The sequence below is a fragment of the Astatotilapia calliptera genome, chromosome 5 (assembly GCF_900246225.1).
Source record: "Astatotilapia calliptera chromosome 5, fAstCal1.2, whole genome shotgun sequence".
Classification (NCBI taxonomy): domain Eukaryota; kingdom Metazoa; phylum Chordata; class Actinopteri; order Cichliformes; family Cichlidae; genus Astatotilapia; species Astatotilapia calliptera.
Genome location: NC_039306.1, coordinates 23,016,929 through 23,032,856, shown reverse-complemented (window position 1 = coordinate 23,032,856; position 15,928 = coordinate 23,016,929). Strand labels below are relative to the sequence as shown.

At 39.5% G+C, this 15,928-nt stretch overlaps 2 protein-coding genes across 2 annotated transcripts; one reads left to right on the top strand and one right to left on the bottom strand.

The window, feature by feature from the left end:
* Positions 1-652: 652 nt before the first annotated feature.
* Positions 653-6,584, top strand: LOC113022648 (cathepsin Z). Its single transcript, XM_026168265.1, has 6 exons — positions 653-937; positions 2,524-2,687; positions 2,828-3,007; positions 3,417-3,567; positions 5,450-5,612; positions 5,808-6,584. The coding sequence occupies exons 1-6, from the start codon at positions 810-812 to the stop codon at positions 5,931-5,933; spliced, it is 912 nt and encodes a 303-aa protein (XP_026024050.1). The 5' UTR covers positions 653-809; the 3' UTR covers positions 5,934-6,584.
* A 1,540-nt stretch (positions 6,585-8,124) lies between these two features.
* Positions 8,125-14,799, bottom strand: nelfcd (negative elongation factor complex member C/D). Its single transcript, XM_026168236.1, has 15 exons — positions 14,556-14,799; positions 12,928-13,040; positions 12,734-12,843; positions 12,524-12,633; positions 12,328-12,435; positions 11,296-11,448; positions 11,026-11,156; positions 10,740-10,905; positions 10,515-10,649; positions 10,293-10,432; positions 9,426-9,540; positions 9,245-9,340; positions 9,000-9,140; positions 8,585-8,714; positions 8,125-8,469 (listed from the first exon to the last, which is right to left on the bottom strand). The coding sequence occupies exons 1-15, from the start codon at positions 14,610-14,612 to the stop codon at positions 8,435-8,437; spliced, it is 1,740 nt and encodes a 579-aa protein (XP_026024021.1). The 5' UTR covers positions 14,613-14,799; the 3' UTR covers positions 8,125-8,434.
* Positions 14,800-15,928: the final 1,129 nt, after the last annotated feature.

The following is a 15,928-nucleotide window of genomic DNA, read 5'->3' as shown; positions in this document are numbered from 1 at the left end:
TCTCAGGCTTTTCTATTTTACCATCCACTGTCTTTACTTTAATACACACGTCATTAATTGACGTCAGTCAGGTGAAGATGAACTGACAGTCAGTTTCATGGCGATCTTTTATTATTCCATAACAATACAATCACCTGATCTCACCCAGCAGAGCGTGCTTTTGACATAAGTTAGAAAGACACTCAAGAAAGCTGCAAATGAAGATGCTGGCAGAGCATCTCAGGTAGGAAACAGAATCTAGTGATGACCTTTGGCCCCGTTAGCTAACCAGACTATATTTATGCTACCCGATGATTTCCTCCAATACACAGTGATGATCTTTGGAAGATGCAGTTTGCCCAGTACATTTCAGAGGCTTCTGGAGTTTACCTCTTTAAAACATATTGTTTAGTTCTAGCTTTCTTTTATTCTTTTGTGTATGCTGACAGCCTTTCTGCACTCCTTACTGTCTTAAGAATTGTAAAAACGAATCTTATATGTTTAATTTCATCTTATCTTGTCACATTGCTTAATAATTCCTCTCTTGTAGTTTAGGATAGTTTTTCACTGTCATTACAACATTATTAAAACTGAGCTTCACAGACAGTGCGACACTAAGAGCATTCTCACACATGCCACAACATGACTTGTGATTTCCTTGTAAAGCACGTGGGCTTTCGTAGTTGGGGTCATGTGACTAGTATCGGCACCGGTTAATCTTTACTGCTTGCATCCACCCAACTCACTCTCAGGTTATTTATGCAGCGGACTAAAACTCTAGAAGTGAGTATCTTCTGGTCCCGTAACTAAAGCACTGCTCGGTGTCAGAGATGGCTCTCAAAGCCGCGGTTCTTGTGCTTTTTTCGGCCGTGCTGTCTGAGGTGTCGGCTGGAGTATTTTTTAAGCAGAAGGAGCCGTGCTATGTCCCCTCACCGAAGAGAGGCGGCTTTGGACTGCGGTAAGTTCAACAAAAGCTTATGTCGCTTTTTTACATAAAGCATAGCAAGTAGTTTAAACTATAAAGAGAAGCGGGTTTAAGTATCTAAGTAACTAACCGAGGCTCGCGACAGCCGTCTGTTAGCTAAACTGGCTATTGTAAATAACCTTAACTAAGAAGTTATTTATTCTTTAATAGATTTATATGAATAAATAATTCAATATAAAAGAATTAAATAAGCCGTACACAGATGTACTGGAAGTCAAAATCAGACCGTTTAAATCCCTTGTTTTATTTGCTTTGTTTTTGGAATGTGTAACAAAAGAAAAAAACCTGTTTTCTCGGTCGGTACAAGTCACGGGATTTGGCGGATCCGTTTTTGCGGAAGTTCCCTGCAGCTCAACCATCAGCCCCCAAAGACTCATTTAGATTCAAAAACAGCTGCTAAACAGCCAGGAGTTCAGAAATAACAACGTGTAGTTCCCAAATCTCCGTCAGAACAAATATTAAATACAAGGCGTCTTTATGTGCAATCTGCGCTTCTATGTGAAATAAAAACAATAAAATTGAGAGCTATTTAGTTTGAACTTGAACTGATTTGTGCCATATTTCTGAAACCAGTGCAAAAATAGATATTCGGTATGTTAAAGAAGGATTTGCAGTGCTTTGCAAACTCTCAAACTTCCCCTCATGTCTTTATATTTTGCTTCCAAGGAGCCAGACTTGCCTTGTAATTTTTTTAATGTGATCTTTAAAGTAGTTCTTCAGGCTCTCTAAAGGTCTTTCACGGTTTTTCTTTGGACATTGTCTGTTTTTTCTCTCCTTTTTAGTCTAGTCATTGTATCTGACCTGACCAAGGGATTAACCAGTGTTGTGTCTACAAAAAAAGAACCATTTTTCCTAGCATAAGTACAATTATTTGTTCCAATTTCTTCTGTTAAATCTATGAAACACACAGTGAGAGATATAAAATAGTATTTTTTTTTTTCAACAAGCTGTGCTATTGGCTGGAAAGTTGGCATATGCATGTAGTGTAATGTGTCCTTAAAAATTAAGGAAACTGGAAAAATAGAGGAACAATGAAAATGTTGCAGGGCTTAAAAAACTCTCTGCAGCAGATAAACAATGTCCTTAAGAAATAGTGAAAAAAAGACCTGAGACACAAGACCCGAAAGATAAGTTAGAACTGTGCAAACCCTGTTTTTGCTTAATATACTGTATTTCAATAAAGTACTGCACCAATTTCCCATTTTCTGAGCAAAATCTAAAGAAATGAGGGGTGGCTCATTTTGTATGTTACCGGTATTACATTTGTGTAATACCAGTAATATGTGTAATCTATATGGTATGGACTGACAGAGCACACGATATCTGTGTATTCTTCTCAATACTGCAGCTGTAATGTGAGGTTTTGCACATCAGACTAGTGAGAAGGACAATTATTTTGCATCTTGTATCAAGACTTTAAAAGTTATTTTTTTAAAGAGAGGAACTGAAACAGAAGAGCAAGAAGATTTTCAAACAGACTTTATATGTTGTAGCGGGGACATTAAACTTAAACATCAGACTGATCCAGTAACTGTGTGCAATGACACGTATGTTCACAGGACCGCACCTCGTCCTCACGAGTATTTGAAGATTTCTGATCTGCCGAAGTCGTGGGACTGGAGGAACATCAATGGCACCAACTACGTCAGCACTACTCGCAACCAGCACATTCCCCAGTACTGTGGGTCCTGCTGGGCACATGGCAGCACCAGTGCGATGGCAGGTATGACTCAGCAAAGCTTAACTATGTCACATTGTACATGACTATGACACAGGTGTGCTTTCACTTCTTCTTTCCATAGAAGGGACATTGATGAACAGAAAGTAATGGCTGCTACTTATTTCTTATTTGCATTAAATCAGATCGAATCAACATTAAGCGGAAAGGAGCGTGGCCATCTGCCTACCTGTCTGTCCAGAATGTGATCGACTGCGGTGATGCCGGCTCGTGCCACGGAGGAGACCACACTGGGGTTTGGGAATATGCTAACAATCACGGGATCCCAGATGAGACCTGTAATAACTACCAGGCTAAAGACCAGGGTAAGACTTTCACAGTGTACACAGTGACCAGAGTGATGATCATATGCTTCAACATCATATGTTTACTCAGTGCTAATCTAAGAGGCCCTGTTTTGGCTCAGGACACTCCTGCAAGATAGATGAATGCTGTTCTGATAACCTAGGGGAATATGATTATTGACGTTAAAAGGTTTTTACACAGTGTAGGCTAAAATGCACAGGATTTACTGTATTTCACCACATGTGCAAGAGTAGACAGACTCTTTCAAATATGCAACAACTAAGATTAGTAAATATATTTAAAGGACTTCATCAGAATTTGTTAGAAGAAAATACATTTGTGTTTTTAAGGTCAAAATGTTCCCCTGGCTGGCTGCTGCATGTCCCTGTGAGGCTGAGCCATGTATGTTCTGTTTCTCTCTCTCTAAAGATTGCAATAAATTCAACCAATGTGGCACCTGCACCACTTTTGGAGTGTGCAATATTGTGAGTAACTACACCCTGTGGAAGGTGGGAGATTACGGATCCGTCAGTGGGAGAGAGAAGATGATGGCAGAGATTTACGCGCATGGGCCGATCAGGTTTGCAGCTTTTTCATACGTTTATAAAATAGTCCATTCTGGTTGCTTTGTTTTACTTGATTATTCAATCTTAATAATAAAGCAGATATCCCAAACCAACATAGGACACTAGTTAGAATCCTGATTTCCACCCTAAACCTTTTCCTGTCATTCCATACTTTCCTTTCTAATAATTGCTAAAAAGGCAAAAAGAAATCTCTAAAAAATAATTTTGTTCTAGCAAAGTGAATTTTAAAATATTTATAACAATGTAGATTTGAAAAAAGCTATGCAGTACTACAAATTTTGGTATCTGTCCAATACCAAGTAACTAGAAGTGCAGTATTGCCACTACTGTTACCGATTCTTTCAAACTATAAAGGCAGCTTATGTAGGGGAGAGCAGTGTGTCATGATTTATGAGAAAAATTGTCATCGATATACAAATTCTGTAAACATGAAATCGCTGATTTAATAATTAATTTGTTCTTTGGGCCAACTTTCATTTGTTTAAATGTGGTACAGGCTATAAATAAATAGACGTGACAGTCGAGACAAAGTACATGTTTGAGGTATCATTTTTTTCAATTCCCAAAAATATATATATTTAAAACAATGAAGCGGGCTACATATTGAATGGATCATAACACACAAGTATTGATCTGATAGCAACACTAGCACCGGTATCTATAAAAATTAATATTTGGATCGATCCACCCGCAGATTTTTAAAAGAATCAAAAGTATGACTCATGTGACATTTCTCCCTTTCAAGGTTTGGTTCCATTATCCACTCAGTTTCCACTCAACAAAATGTACTCACATTTTGTTAAAAATACAGTATATGAATGTGATGACAATAAGCACATGATGCACGAGAGTTTGTAGTGTGATCGGGTACTAAATATGGTGCAGCTAGAATACTCCTACTTCCTCTTGTCTCGTTTCTGTTAGTTGAAATCTGAGGTGTGAAGCTGTTGGAGCTACATAAAGATTATACTGAAACCGTTTGTCTCTGGGTTGAGCTTCAGTAGGACAGAAGTGTAGTTTTATATACCGCCTTCAATTGCAGTGAAAGTGAATTGTCATTTGTGGCATTATAGGCACATGTCAAACTTAAACCTCAGAGGGCAAATCCTCATTATTTGCAGATTATAAAGTGATTGCAATGACAGATGAGAGTATTTGTAGTTCTTAGGTTTTAATAAGCATCCAATTTTATTGACATTTCCCAGTCATTGAGTTGTCATGTTGAGATTTTTGGAAATGTGTAAAAACCCAATGAAAGGCATAGTGTTTCGCTTTTACACAAGGATTTTTGTGAGCAAAGTATATATTTGTGCTTCACTTACTGAATTGTGTGATGGCAGCTAGTTGAGTTTTTGTTGAAGGTTTGATTGTAAGAGTGGGCCTTGTATTATTTATTACTAGCAAATGTACCAATATATACGATTGTGGGAATCGCATAAAATAGTTGAATGCGAAATATAGATATAGTTTCATCAAGGTCGGTCTGCTCGTCTAGGGGGTGATGGGGAACGTACTGTACATACATAAGCTACAATCATTATAGTGTGATGTTAGTAAAGTGTATTTGCCTGTCCCTGGCAGTTTGACAACCCTGACCCATTTTGACTCTGTTTAGAAGGTGGTGGGTTGAGCAGCTTTTGTAGTTTCTTTGAATCATGTTTCTGTCTTGGAAATAAATGTTTATTAAATTCTATCTGCAGTCAAGAAGATCTGTGGTTTAAAGTAGCTTCTCTAGGCTTCATCATTTCAGCATCCAATCATCTGCTGCTGAAATGTTGTCAGTGCAGCAGAGCATTAAACTCATCAGTGACTGCTGCAACTTTTAAGCAGAAAGAGGAAGTAACCTGTGGTATTTAATGATTTTTAATTTCTTAGCTGCGGGATTATGGCCACAGATAAGCTGGATGCGTACACTGGAGGTCTCTACTCTGAGTACCAGGAGGAGGCCTTCATCAACCACATCGTGTCAGTGGCAGGATGGGGAGTGGAAGACGATGTCGAATACTGGATCGTACGCAACTCTTGGGGAGAGCCATGGGTGAGTCGATGCCAGATAGCTAATGAAATGTCCTCTCGTTGCTGTTTAATTTGCAGCCGGTTTTAACAAATCAAATGCATTTTCGCGGTCACAAATACAAGAATATTATTTCATTTGAGAAAGAAATCCTGTATCTGATTTCTTAAAAGAATGACTTTCTTATTTAAGTCTTGGCTTCTTTATTTTTGCCTTCAGGGTGAAAAGGGCTGGCTCAGGATCGTGACCAGTGCCTACAAGGGAGGAAGTGGCAGTAAGTACAACCTGGCAGTAGAGGAGGACTGCATGTACGGAGACCCAATCGTACCCAAGGACTACCTCTAGAGGAGCCCAGTGTCAGATTGTGGGCAGACACTCCGATGCCTTCCAAAGAAAAGCTTTTTGTGTTTTAATGTTAAGAAGGGAATAAGTTCAGGTTTTTCTTTTTTTAAACCTAAATCATTATCAGGGTCTTCCAGCTGAATATCAAACTGTTTATGCCGATTCAAACTGTCTGATTACCACAGAGAGGTGTGCAGGCTGTTTTACAGATTTAAACTTTTAAAGGGTTTTATCAGAAAGAAGAATGATGCAAGTTTTTGTTCTGCAGAAAAATTCAGGCCATGCAACAGTCATCACAGTAAATAAAGAGGGTTTTTTGTAACCTACAGTATTGAGACAGCATAGGAAAGCTTTTAGTTTTAATTTGTAAATTCACAGTGATTCAGCCAAAGAACACAACTATCACACTTTCTGCTGCACTGCTCTGACGCCAAATGTTTGCAGTGTGTGGCGTTACTGCTACTGACAATGTTGCACTACACAGGGATGAATGCAAAAACTGAAATAAACATACTTTGTGTGCCTTTGTGTGCAGTTTGAGTCAAATATAGATTCTTGTAATTTGCCATTTGTTTTATGATGAACACTTTGTACCCAAAATATTTCATTGTGACAATTTGTTTTCAAACTGTACCAATAAACACTTCATCTGTCCTTTGAGTTAGAATGTTTCATAGAAACCTCTCAGGCTTTTCTATTTTACCATCCACTGTCTTTACTTTAATACACACGTCATTAATTGATGTCAGTCAGGTGGAGATGATTTCCTCCAATACACAGTGATGATCTTTGGAAGATGCAGTTTGCCCAGTACATTTCAGAGGCTTCTGAAGTTTACTGAAAGAAGCTTTTTGCAAAATAAGCAGTCTTCATACCAGCAGATACACAAAAGGAGAAAAGGCACAGAAAGGTAAAAACAAGTTTTCTATTAGTTAATTCAAATCAGTTCCATTTTATTTGTATAGTATCGAATCACTGTCGCCTCACGGCCCTTTATACCATCACCTGATTGAGTTTTCTCGTTTACAGAGAAAGCCAAACAATCGGGTGATTCCTTATGAGGAAGCACGTGGCGACAGTGGGAAGGAAAAACTATCAGGTGGCTCGGCCTGGGTAAAGCTAGAGAGAGTGTAGGACCTGAGAGCAGAAATTAAAGTGAGTGGAAAATTCAGACTGAAAAGCAGATCTTGCATTTTCTATTAATGTGACAGACCTGCAAAGAATGAACTACATACCAACTGTAAATCAAGAGCCTGTGCAGGTGAAATGCACAGCCCGGTGAAGGCCTTTATCAGGAAGTTGCAGTTTCCTTCAAGCCATCTGAAGAGCAACATTCTTACACGCCAGCAGGGAAGATGTTGCTTCTCTTTGAACCCATGTTCATTTGTGAACACATTTTTAGTGATAAAGATTAACAGATACAGATCCTCTCTCAGTGGTGATTGCCTGTCTGCTGGTGTAGTCAGGTGTTTCAATACACCTGACTACACAGGTGCTGCTTCTCCTAAAGGAACACTTCCTCTACCATTTGTCATTGTTAGCCAATGGTAAGTATTTAGATAACTACAGAAGTGACATTTTTACAATTCTTAAGACAGTAAGGAGTGCAGAAAGGCTGTCAGCATACACAAAAGAAAAGAAAGGTAGAACTAAACAATATGTTTTAAAGAGGTCTAATTTGCATCGTTAAACAGTCATTGGTTCACTAGGACTTAGCAGGGGACCACTGATGCTAATGACCCCTAGCTTTAAAAAGAGGGAGAGGTCACAATACACCGAATGGGAAAAATAAAACAATGTATTTAAATGTCTTACACAACCAGCTTCAAAGGCTTTGGTGATGTATTTTTGAGATTGTGAGTTCACTACCTCCAGTACTGTTTGCCTTGCAATTAGTATTTTAAATTTCTTAAATCTGCATCTGAGAAATATCTCGTATCATTAAAAGACGAAAGAAAACTATGAAAATTATAAGAACTAACCTGAAATCGTCAAAGTCAGCCTGGAAACAAACCGAAAACAAAAACTTCAAATAAAAGTGGCGTGTAATTACCTCCTTCAATTAAATATGCGGCTTTTGAGGTTTACAGATCTCCATATTAAAACAAACTCTCATGCAAATAAAATGCACGAGAGGGAGCTGATTATATTTACGCAGTCTGAGACTGTATGAAAAACAAAAACAGAAACAAGCAACATTTTAAAGTTTATTTTAAAAGAGCTCAGACCAACATAAAATATAGAAAATCAAATATACAGGTAAAAAAAAGCAACGTTCAGCTGCATCGTCAGATAAATCTGGGTCATTACTTTCACACCACTCAGCCAGCTCAGCGACAGTCACATCTGCTTTCATGTTTCCTTAACAGAAACTAATTTCCACTTCACTTTGCCAAAATGAAAAATCCACCTCCAAGCTATGTGCTTCAGCCACAAGCACCTGCTTATCAGATAATAGATCTTCCACCTCCTTTACGTCTCCCTTTTTGGGTGTCAATTCCACATCAGTTGATCATGATGAAGTTTGACTTGCAGTGGGCTGAAAAACAATCACCCACATGTTAGTGCTTCAGACGGATGAGAGCCCAAAGACTTCCTTTTATTTATTAAAGGAATAATAGACTTTCTATAAACTTTCCTTTCTCGCCACTTACCGATAAACTCAGCAACAGCGTCGTGTTCTCCATCTGTGCGGATCGTTCCTGCGATGCTGTCGTTCTCAAGGATCGGCAAGAAGAGTTGAACAAAGTCCGACGTATAGGGAGGCGCGATCACATCCAGCACCTTTAAGAGAAATATCTCACACTGAGCTCTGTTCACAAAGGTCTGATGTACTGAAACAGTGTCTTATTTCCACATTTACCAATTATAGAGCATCAACTTCAGGTGTTTTATGAAGATTCTAGATCAAATATACCAACTACTCGGGTAAAGACGTCACTATCCAATAACAGGAATGGAAACGGTGAACATTAATCTGTGCAAAGCTGAAATTGAACAAACAACAGGAGAACAGACCTGACAGGAAAGAGTGCACACATAAACCAGATTTCCATAAGCAGCTGTTACCTCAGTGACAAAATATCTAATGAGGGAGATATCTGTGTTGAGTTTCTCCAGACATTTGCGGATGTAGCTGACGACGGGCAGCACGTAGCCACGACTCAGCAGGTGAACCATTCGGTCCAGCAGAGTCTTCTTCAACTCCAACTGGAGGGGGAAATAAAACAAACATGCTGTCAGCTCAGAGCTACAACACACAGGCGTCTGTTAACAAGCTGGAATTAAAAGCATGCGAGGCACACAACGCCCACCTGCTCCATGACGTCCAGCTGAGAGTGCTCGGTCTCAAAGAGCTTGATGAGCAGCTGGAGGACCTGCGGGTGCAGCAGCTGGTGACATGTACAGATCTGTGCAGAGAAAATTTTAATGTTTGAACTTTAAGCTCCGCAAATTAAACACAATTTAATCTTTCATCTTGCAGCAGTGTCGCACCTCATCCAGTAAAGCTAAATGGACGGGGGTGTGGTCTGTTTGCAGCTGGAAGTACCGCGGCTCGGACACCGTCCAGTCCACCCACTTCAGAACTCCCATAGCAACCACTGGAAACCTGAACACACAGACAGTCAGTCAGTGTGGAAGTCTGGCTCTCAAACTCCGGTTTTACTTTAAGTACCAATATTTGAACCCTTCTGTACCGTATATACACACAATAGATTCTAATGGTATAAAACTAAATAATCATACATGTAAATAGATTTTTCATTTGCACATTTCTTCTGGTAAATCTTGGAAGCCCATCAGCTCGAGCTCGGCTGTATTCAGGCTTTGAATGATTAACTGAAGATCAACATATTAAAAATGCTGTTGCTTCAAGTTTCCCCTTTGTTTCTTCTTTAACACAATATACTTCCTACTCTTACTACAGACCTTACTCTACAACAATGAAAACATTATGACACACAAATCCGACTGTACGGGTTCTGCTTCAAAATATTGAACTGTTTTCAGTGCCTATGAAAATATCAAAATTAACTGCACAGTCTGGTAACATCACTAGATTTGTTGCTTCAGAAAGAAAAACAGAGGTGAAAGTAACTACGATGGTGCAGTGAGCACTGAAAGAGCTGTATTCTAATAAATAACCTTGTTCATTTTCACTGATTAAAAGTGCATCTTTTCCTGGTAAAACGATGCTTAACAACCATTGCAACATGTCTCAATAACCCTTACACTCCTTTACAAAGATTCACTGCATGATGGGGTTAAGATTAGTGTGTTAGATGATAGAAGAGTCGCATTAGATACGATGAAACCAACTAACCAATATTTCATATTTGAAAGCTCTTGTCAAACACTCACCTGATGCACTGGTACAAAGTGCCGAGCTCAGCAATCAGCTCTGTGGCTCCTTTGTTCTCATTGCAGCACAGGTTGTGCACGGTCTCAATAGCCTTAGAGGTTGACTTCAGCTCATCTTTATTAATGTTCACTCGCTTGTTCTGGAATTGGGATAAAATAAGCATATTTTCATTATTATATGATTTAAATTAACAATGCACACAGCATCATTGTTTTTTGTACCTTTTTCCAGGTCTCCACCACACTGGCAGCATAGGCTAAAATGTGGATGTATTTGTGTTTATGGTCTTGGTTGATCTTCGATCCAGGCTTGAAAAGCGACTGCATAAACAGGTCGAGAAAGGCTGGCACTCTGATCTAAAGACAAGACAGACAAGTGCTTAAATTCAGAGTGCTTTAGTTAGTAAACACTGAACATAAACAGCAGGAAGAATGTTCTGAACTCACCAGTTCGACAGGAGGAGGGTCCATGCTGCTAAACATCTTGAACAGAACTGTTATATCAGCAGGATTCAGGGCTCCTTTGGACAACATGGCGCCGAGAGCCTGGCAGGCTCGAGGGTAGGCTGCCGCTGTACCAAGCGCAAGGGTTATCTGACTGGCATCGTGACCTCTGCAATATAAACCACCTTTATTGCATCGTTTTTATTACTCAAGCTCATCCACAAAACTCTAATCTCACAGTTAATCACATTCGCTTGATCACTTTGACCACATCCGTTGACAACGTTACCTCTCATGTGCAGACTTTTGCACCTCCTGGCCGATCCTGCGGACAGCTGAACCTCCCTGTTCCTCCTGAGCAAGGATGGACATCATTGCCTGGGCAAAGAGGTAGGTGTGCTCACCGTGACACACCATTTTCTGTTGGAAAGAGTCGGGCGCAGCTCATCAGAGACCATTACTTACAGCACTTTTAAAAAAGTGGCACATAGAGACAAAAAGATACATATTTTACAGATCTTTGATGGTTGACAGAACAGACACGCAAAGTAATCCTCACAGCAAATTCGGGCAGGTTCTTCTCCAGGTTTTCTTCTCCTCCGTCTAGCAGCGTGGCCAAAGATGTTCTCAACACCCGAGAGAAAACTTCCAGCTGTTGGCAGGCTGTGGACACGCTGGTGATCTCGCCCTGGTAACCTGCATCTGAAATGAGCTAAACAAACACAAACACAATACTGAAAAGAAGCAGTGACAGTCCAAGTCATCAAGCTGCAAAAATGTATCAAAAAAATAAGAAAAATGATTCTATTAAGGTGAATTTTCATAATCGTGTGAATTACAATTACAACAATACACTTACTGACCATGTTTTTATGTGCACCTGTTTAGCTGCACATTAACAAAAATAACTAATGAGTCAAACCCATGCAGAGCCAGACTGATTTACTGGCAGGCCTACATTACCTTTTCTGCTGATCTATTGGTATTGGCATTAACTGTTGCATAGTTTGTCCACCAGAGGGCCCTCTGCAACTTCCCTGCTGCCAATACTTACATGGGATCTCACTAAAACAAAATCTAACTGATCTAAGAAGAGTTGGACAGAGCATATACAAATAAATAAAAAAAACTACACATAAAAAATAAAACACAGATAAATCTGTCTGTGTTTCATGTGTCTGAAAAAAATTAGATGCAAATGTCTCTGAATATCTGATTCTTAAATCGGTCATACAAATCATATCAGTCACATGGCAGATCAGTGTGTGTAGACATGATCAAGGCAACCTGCTGAAGATTAAACGAGCATCAGAATGAGAAAGAAAGTTGATATAAGTGACTTTGAACGTTGCACAGGATCAATGTGGACCAAAATCTGAGGAATTTTCCCAGCATGAAGAATTAAGGCAGTTCTGCTCCAAGCAAAGTGTCCCTAATAATGTGTCCAATGAGTGTAAACCACAATGACAGAACATCAGAAACAAATTTAAAGTTAAAATCTTTAACTTGACTCTTTCTATTGGTTAGTTTGTGTTCATGTCCTAATCTTCAGCACCTGCTGCTCTTACTGTTTCCACAGCTACTACTATACCTTTACAGTGAAGTTGAGCATCAGGCAATCTGGGTGAGCCTCCGCCAGCTTATAGAAGAGATCTCTCCACGTTGTGTGCGCTATCATCTGCTCAAGCCAAGCAGGAGTCTAAAAGGGCAGGAGACTGGTTTCTCAAGGTTTCTCACCACTTTCATTTGTCATATATGTAATTACCCCGGGTGTTTAGAGATCTCACCTCTCCCTCAACGGTGAAGATGGAATCAGCTTTCTGGGGGTCAAAGTGTTTTATCAGAAGACTCTTGAGGTGATTTTCTACTCGTTCTTGGACCTGTGCAGGCTCCACACCTGAATAATTACATTACACATTAATGAAAAGCCATCAGTAAGACAAACTAAAAATAGCTTTCTGACACAACAACAGTAAGACGAGTAGTCTGACAGGTACCCATCTGGATGAGCCACTCAGCCAGCAGATTAACAGTCTGAGCCACGGCAGAGTAATTTTCAGAGAGAAGCTGGATGACATGTTCTGGAGAGCCACCTGCTTGAAAATACCTGCAGAAACAACATGGTTGTTAATCAATAAATGTCTTTTTAACAAAACTTATATTACATTTACATGAGAGTGCAGACACTTACGTTTTGAGGGTGCTGAAGATAGCAGGCTCCATGATGTAATCCCTGCTGGAGAATTTCTCCAGGCAAGCTTCCTGGATTTTCCCATCATTTTCTCCTTCACCGTAACCATCCTCCTGAAATACACAGTGATGCAGATGCTTCTAAAGTGATTCATCTATCTTGGGAATAATAAGTAATACTCTGGTTCTCATTTGCATATAGTGACATATTATGGTGTAGCTACAAGGTAGAGGAGAATCGACAGGTGCTATACAAGATGTTATTATTAGACTGAGCAGGTTTCCTAATAATCATCCAAGTTAAAAGACACGGATATGTAGACATCAGGTTTGTGCTTCAGTTCAGTAACTAAGCAGAAGTTTCGCTTAAAACACACAGCTCTAACAATTTGAGCTTATTTTCTTGTCTCTTCTAGTTGAATACAGGTCTATGTGACTATCACCTTATCCTGATTTACTACTGTTTGAAAAACATGCACACTAAAAACGGAACAAGGTGCCATATTGAAGGCAAACTTAACTTCTACAGTCATAGTTTATATATGAGGACATAATAAAAACCATCCGTTCCTAGAAGTGACAATCACCAGACACTGCACGATGCGTTATCACAATACTTCACTCACGATGTTGATTACATACACAGCTTCTTCTTCTTCAGGGTTTAATGGCAGCTGGCATCCTTGTACATGCAGTGCTACCATCTTCTATTTCAGTCCGTTATTACACTCTTAAATTCTACTACTTATTCTTGCGTCTTTTGGGATCTTACAAAGCTTCAAACAAGCATCGACTATTAAATTAGCCGTCGACGATCTTGATAGTTGACGTAATCGTGACTAGTCGACCAATCGTGGCAGCCCTAACTGGCAGTTTGCTGCTCTGGAGCATTCAGGTGTCTCTGTTCCCCAGAGAACCCATCCCATCAAATTCACCTCAAAGTCAGAGCATGCCATGCTCAGAAAAACTGCAAAAACCCAAGAACTACATCTCAGACTCTACAGACTTCAGTTATCATGTTAAAGGTTAAAGTTCGTGGTGGAGGGCTGATGATTTGGACTCGTTTTGCAGCCACAGGACCTGAGCGTCTTGTAAACATTGAGTCAACTATGAGCTCCTCGGTATACCAAAGTGTTCTAGAGTCAAATGGTCCAACAGCTAAAGCTTGGCCCAAAGTGGGTCAATTTTTATCATGTCCTGATTTACAAAACCTTAGAATTGACACAGGTGCGATTTCTCCTTTGTAACCACGACTGTGTGAACACTATCAAAACAGTCGATTCTGTTTTCTGTTGTTCCAAATCAGAGATAAAATATGTTTTATCAATTTATTTTATCAGATATTTTAGTCAGAAATAAAACAAACTTGAACCTATAGCGAGTTGATCACCAGTTTGTAACATGAACATGAAGCAGCTGTGTCGTTAGTTAGCCTGCAGCTGGCTAACAAAGCCAGAGTTTAGACTATACAATGCATCTTTAGAGTACCGGAAGCACTTGTCTCAGCACATCAGCTCTTGTATTAAAGATAACGAGGGTCTGACAATTAATCATCAGCTGCTGTGACTCCAGCGATGCTAATGCTGGCTAGCTAACCGAGAGCAAAACAGCAACAAGTCGCGATCTCACCATGCTACCCTCCGTGCCTTCCCAGTCTCCGGAACCGCTGTAATATTCCTCGTCCATGGTCACGGGGAAAGCAGGGACGTTGGTAACCGCTGCAATAACACACCTGTTGTATTTAAATCATGCACTGACTCGTTTAACTGCAGAAACCGGGCTGACAGTCAGCTTAGCCAGCAAGCTAACAACAACACAGGAGGAAAATGGCGAGGCTGTAGGCCACGCCCCATTCGTGGGATTTCTCCCTGAGTTTAGACTTTCAGGCTCAAACCGATTGGAGTTTCCTTTGTTTAGTACTTAAAATGGTAAACTTTTGCAAGGAAAACTGGAAAAGGGTGCAGTGATTTATTTAAACTTTAAAAACATAAATGGAAATAACAACATATAAGGGAAAAACTGAGTTTTTGCAATGCTAATGAACTCGAAAGCCACTATTTGGTACAATCACTGGAATCTCAGATGTCTTAGGCAAGCTTTCTCATAATTTTTTAAGTAGTCTTTAGGAATAGTTCTGCAGCCTTCTTGAAGTGCATGGTTCAGGGTTAAGTGGTTTAACAAACAAAAAAAACCCATTCCTTTGAAAATGGTCAGGTAAAAAGAAGACATTCAGAAAGCTTTGCGAAGTATTGCTCAAGAGCACTTAAAAGAAATAAAACAATAGAAACTCTGGCTTCTTGTAAACAAAATATAAAGAAATGAGGCGTGATTAAAATATTTGCATAGTACTGCATGTGACCAATTTATCTTCAGGTAGACCTTTGTAAAAACCAGAGGAATGTTTACTATTTACTTCTTACTAATATAAACTAAGTAGTTCATATAATTAGCACAACTGTTTAAGGCATTTCTGAAGGCACTAAAAGTCCACATATTACATTGTGCACATTATAACCGACAGCAGGACTGTCGAGTAAAATAGCATTAGACCAACAAAAATGATCTCTTAGATTAGTGGAAAATATGTTACAGAAGGTGCAGATGGTAAAGCTTTACAGGATGTGAAAATAGTTTCTTTAGATTTGCATGCATGCATTACAGAGGCCTAAACTATTTTAAGTGTGCACTAAGTGAGTCTGTCAAAACTGAGAGTATCCACGTCCTGCCTTGTCTACTTTAGAGAAGAACACAGACTGTCTGGGCTGAGTTACCAGAATTTCTTCTGTAATTTTACACATTTCTTAAAATTTAAGCCCAAAGTGTAGCACTGAAAGATTTCTTTCATTTCCTCCAGCAGAATTTCTATATCATGTGGAAAATGTAGGATATACTGTCAGAATAGTACTTCTTTTTCTTATATTAAACTATTTCAGGGGTTAAATGTGCAGGTAATCGTCTTTACAACAATAGAAAGGAGGGTTTCAGTGGTCTGGCCGGTTTAA

What these genes read in the sequence shown, in the direction of transcription:
- nelfcd (XM_026168236.1), bottom strand. Translation starts at nt 14,612, where the DNA reads ATGGACGAGGAATATTACAGCGGTTCCGGAGACTGGGAAGGCACGGAG. An exon ending in ATCTTCAGCACCCTCAAAAC is followed by an intron (nt 12,844 to 12,927) that starts GTAAGTGTCTGC and finishes TTGTTTCTGCAG; the next exon opens with GTATTTTCAAGCAGGTGGCT. An exon ending in TTAGATATTTTGTCACTGAG is followed by an intron (nt 8,715 to 8,999) that starts GTAACAGCTGCT and finishes TTTCTCTTAAAG; the next exon opens with GTGCTGGATGTGATCGCGCC.
- LOC113022648 (XM_026168265.1), top strand. Translation starts at nt 810, where the DNA reads ATGGCTCTCAAAGCCGCGGTTCTTGTGCTTTTTTCGGCCGTGCTGTCT. An exon ending in TACGCGCATGGGCCGATCAG is followed by an intron (nt 3,568 to 5,449) that starts GTTTGCAGCTTT and finishes TTAATTTCTTAG; the next exon opens with CTGCGGGATTATGGCCACAG. An exon ending in ACTCTTGGGGAGAGCCATGG is followed by an intron (nt 5,613 to 5,807) that starts GTGAGTCGATGC and finishes TTTTGCCTTCAG; the next exon opens with GGTGAAAAGGGCTGGCTCAG.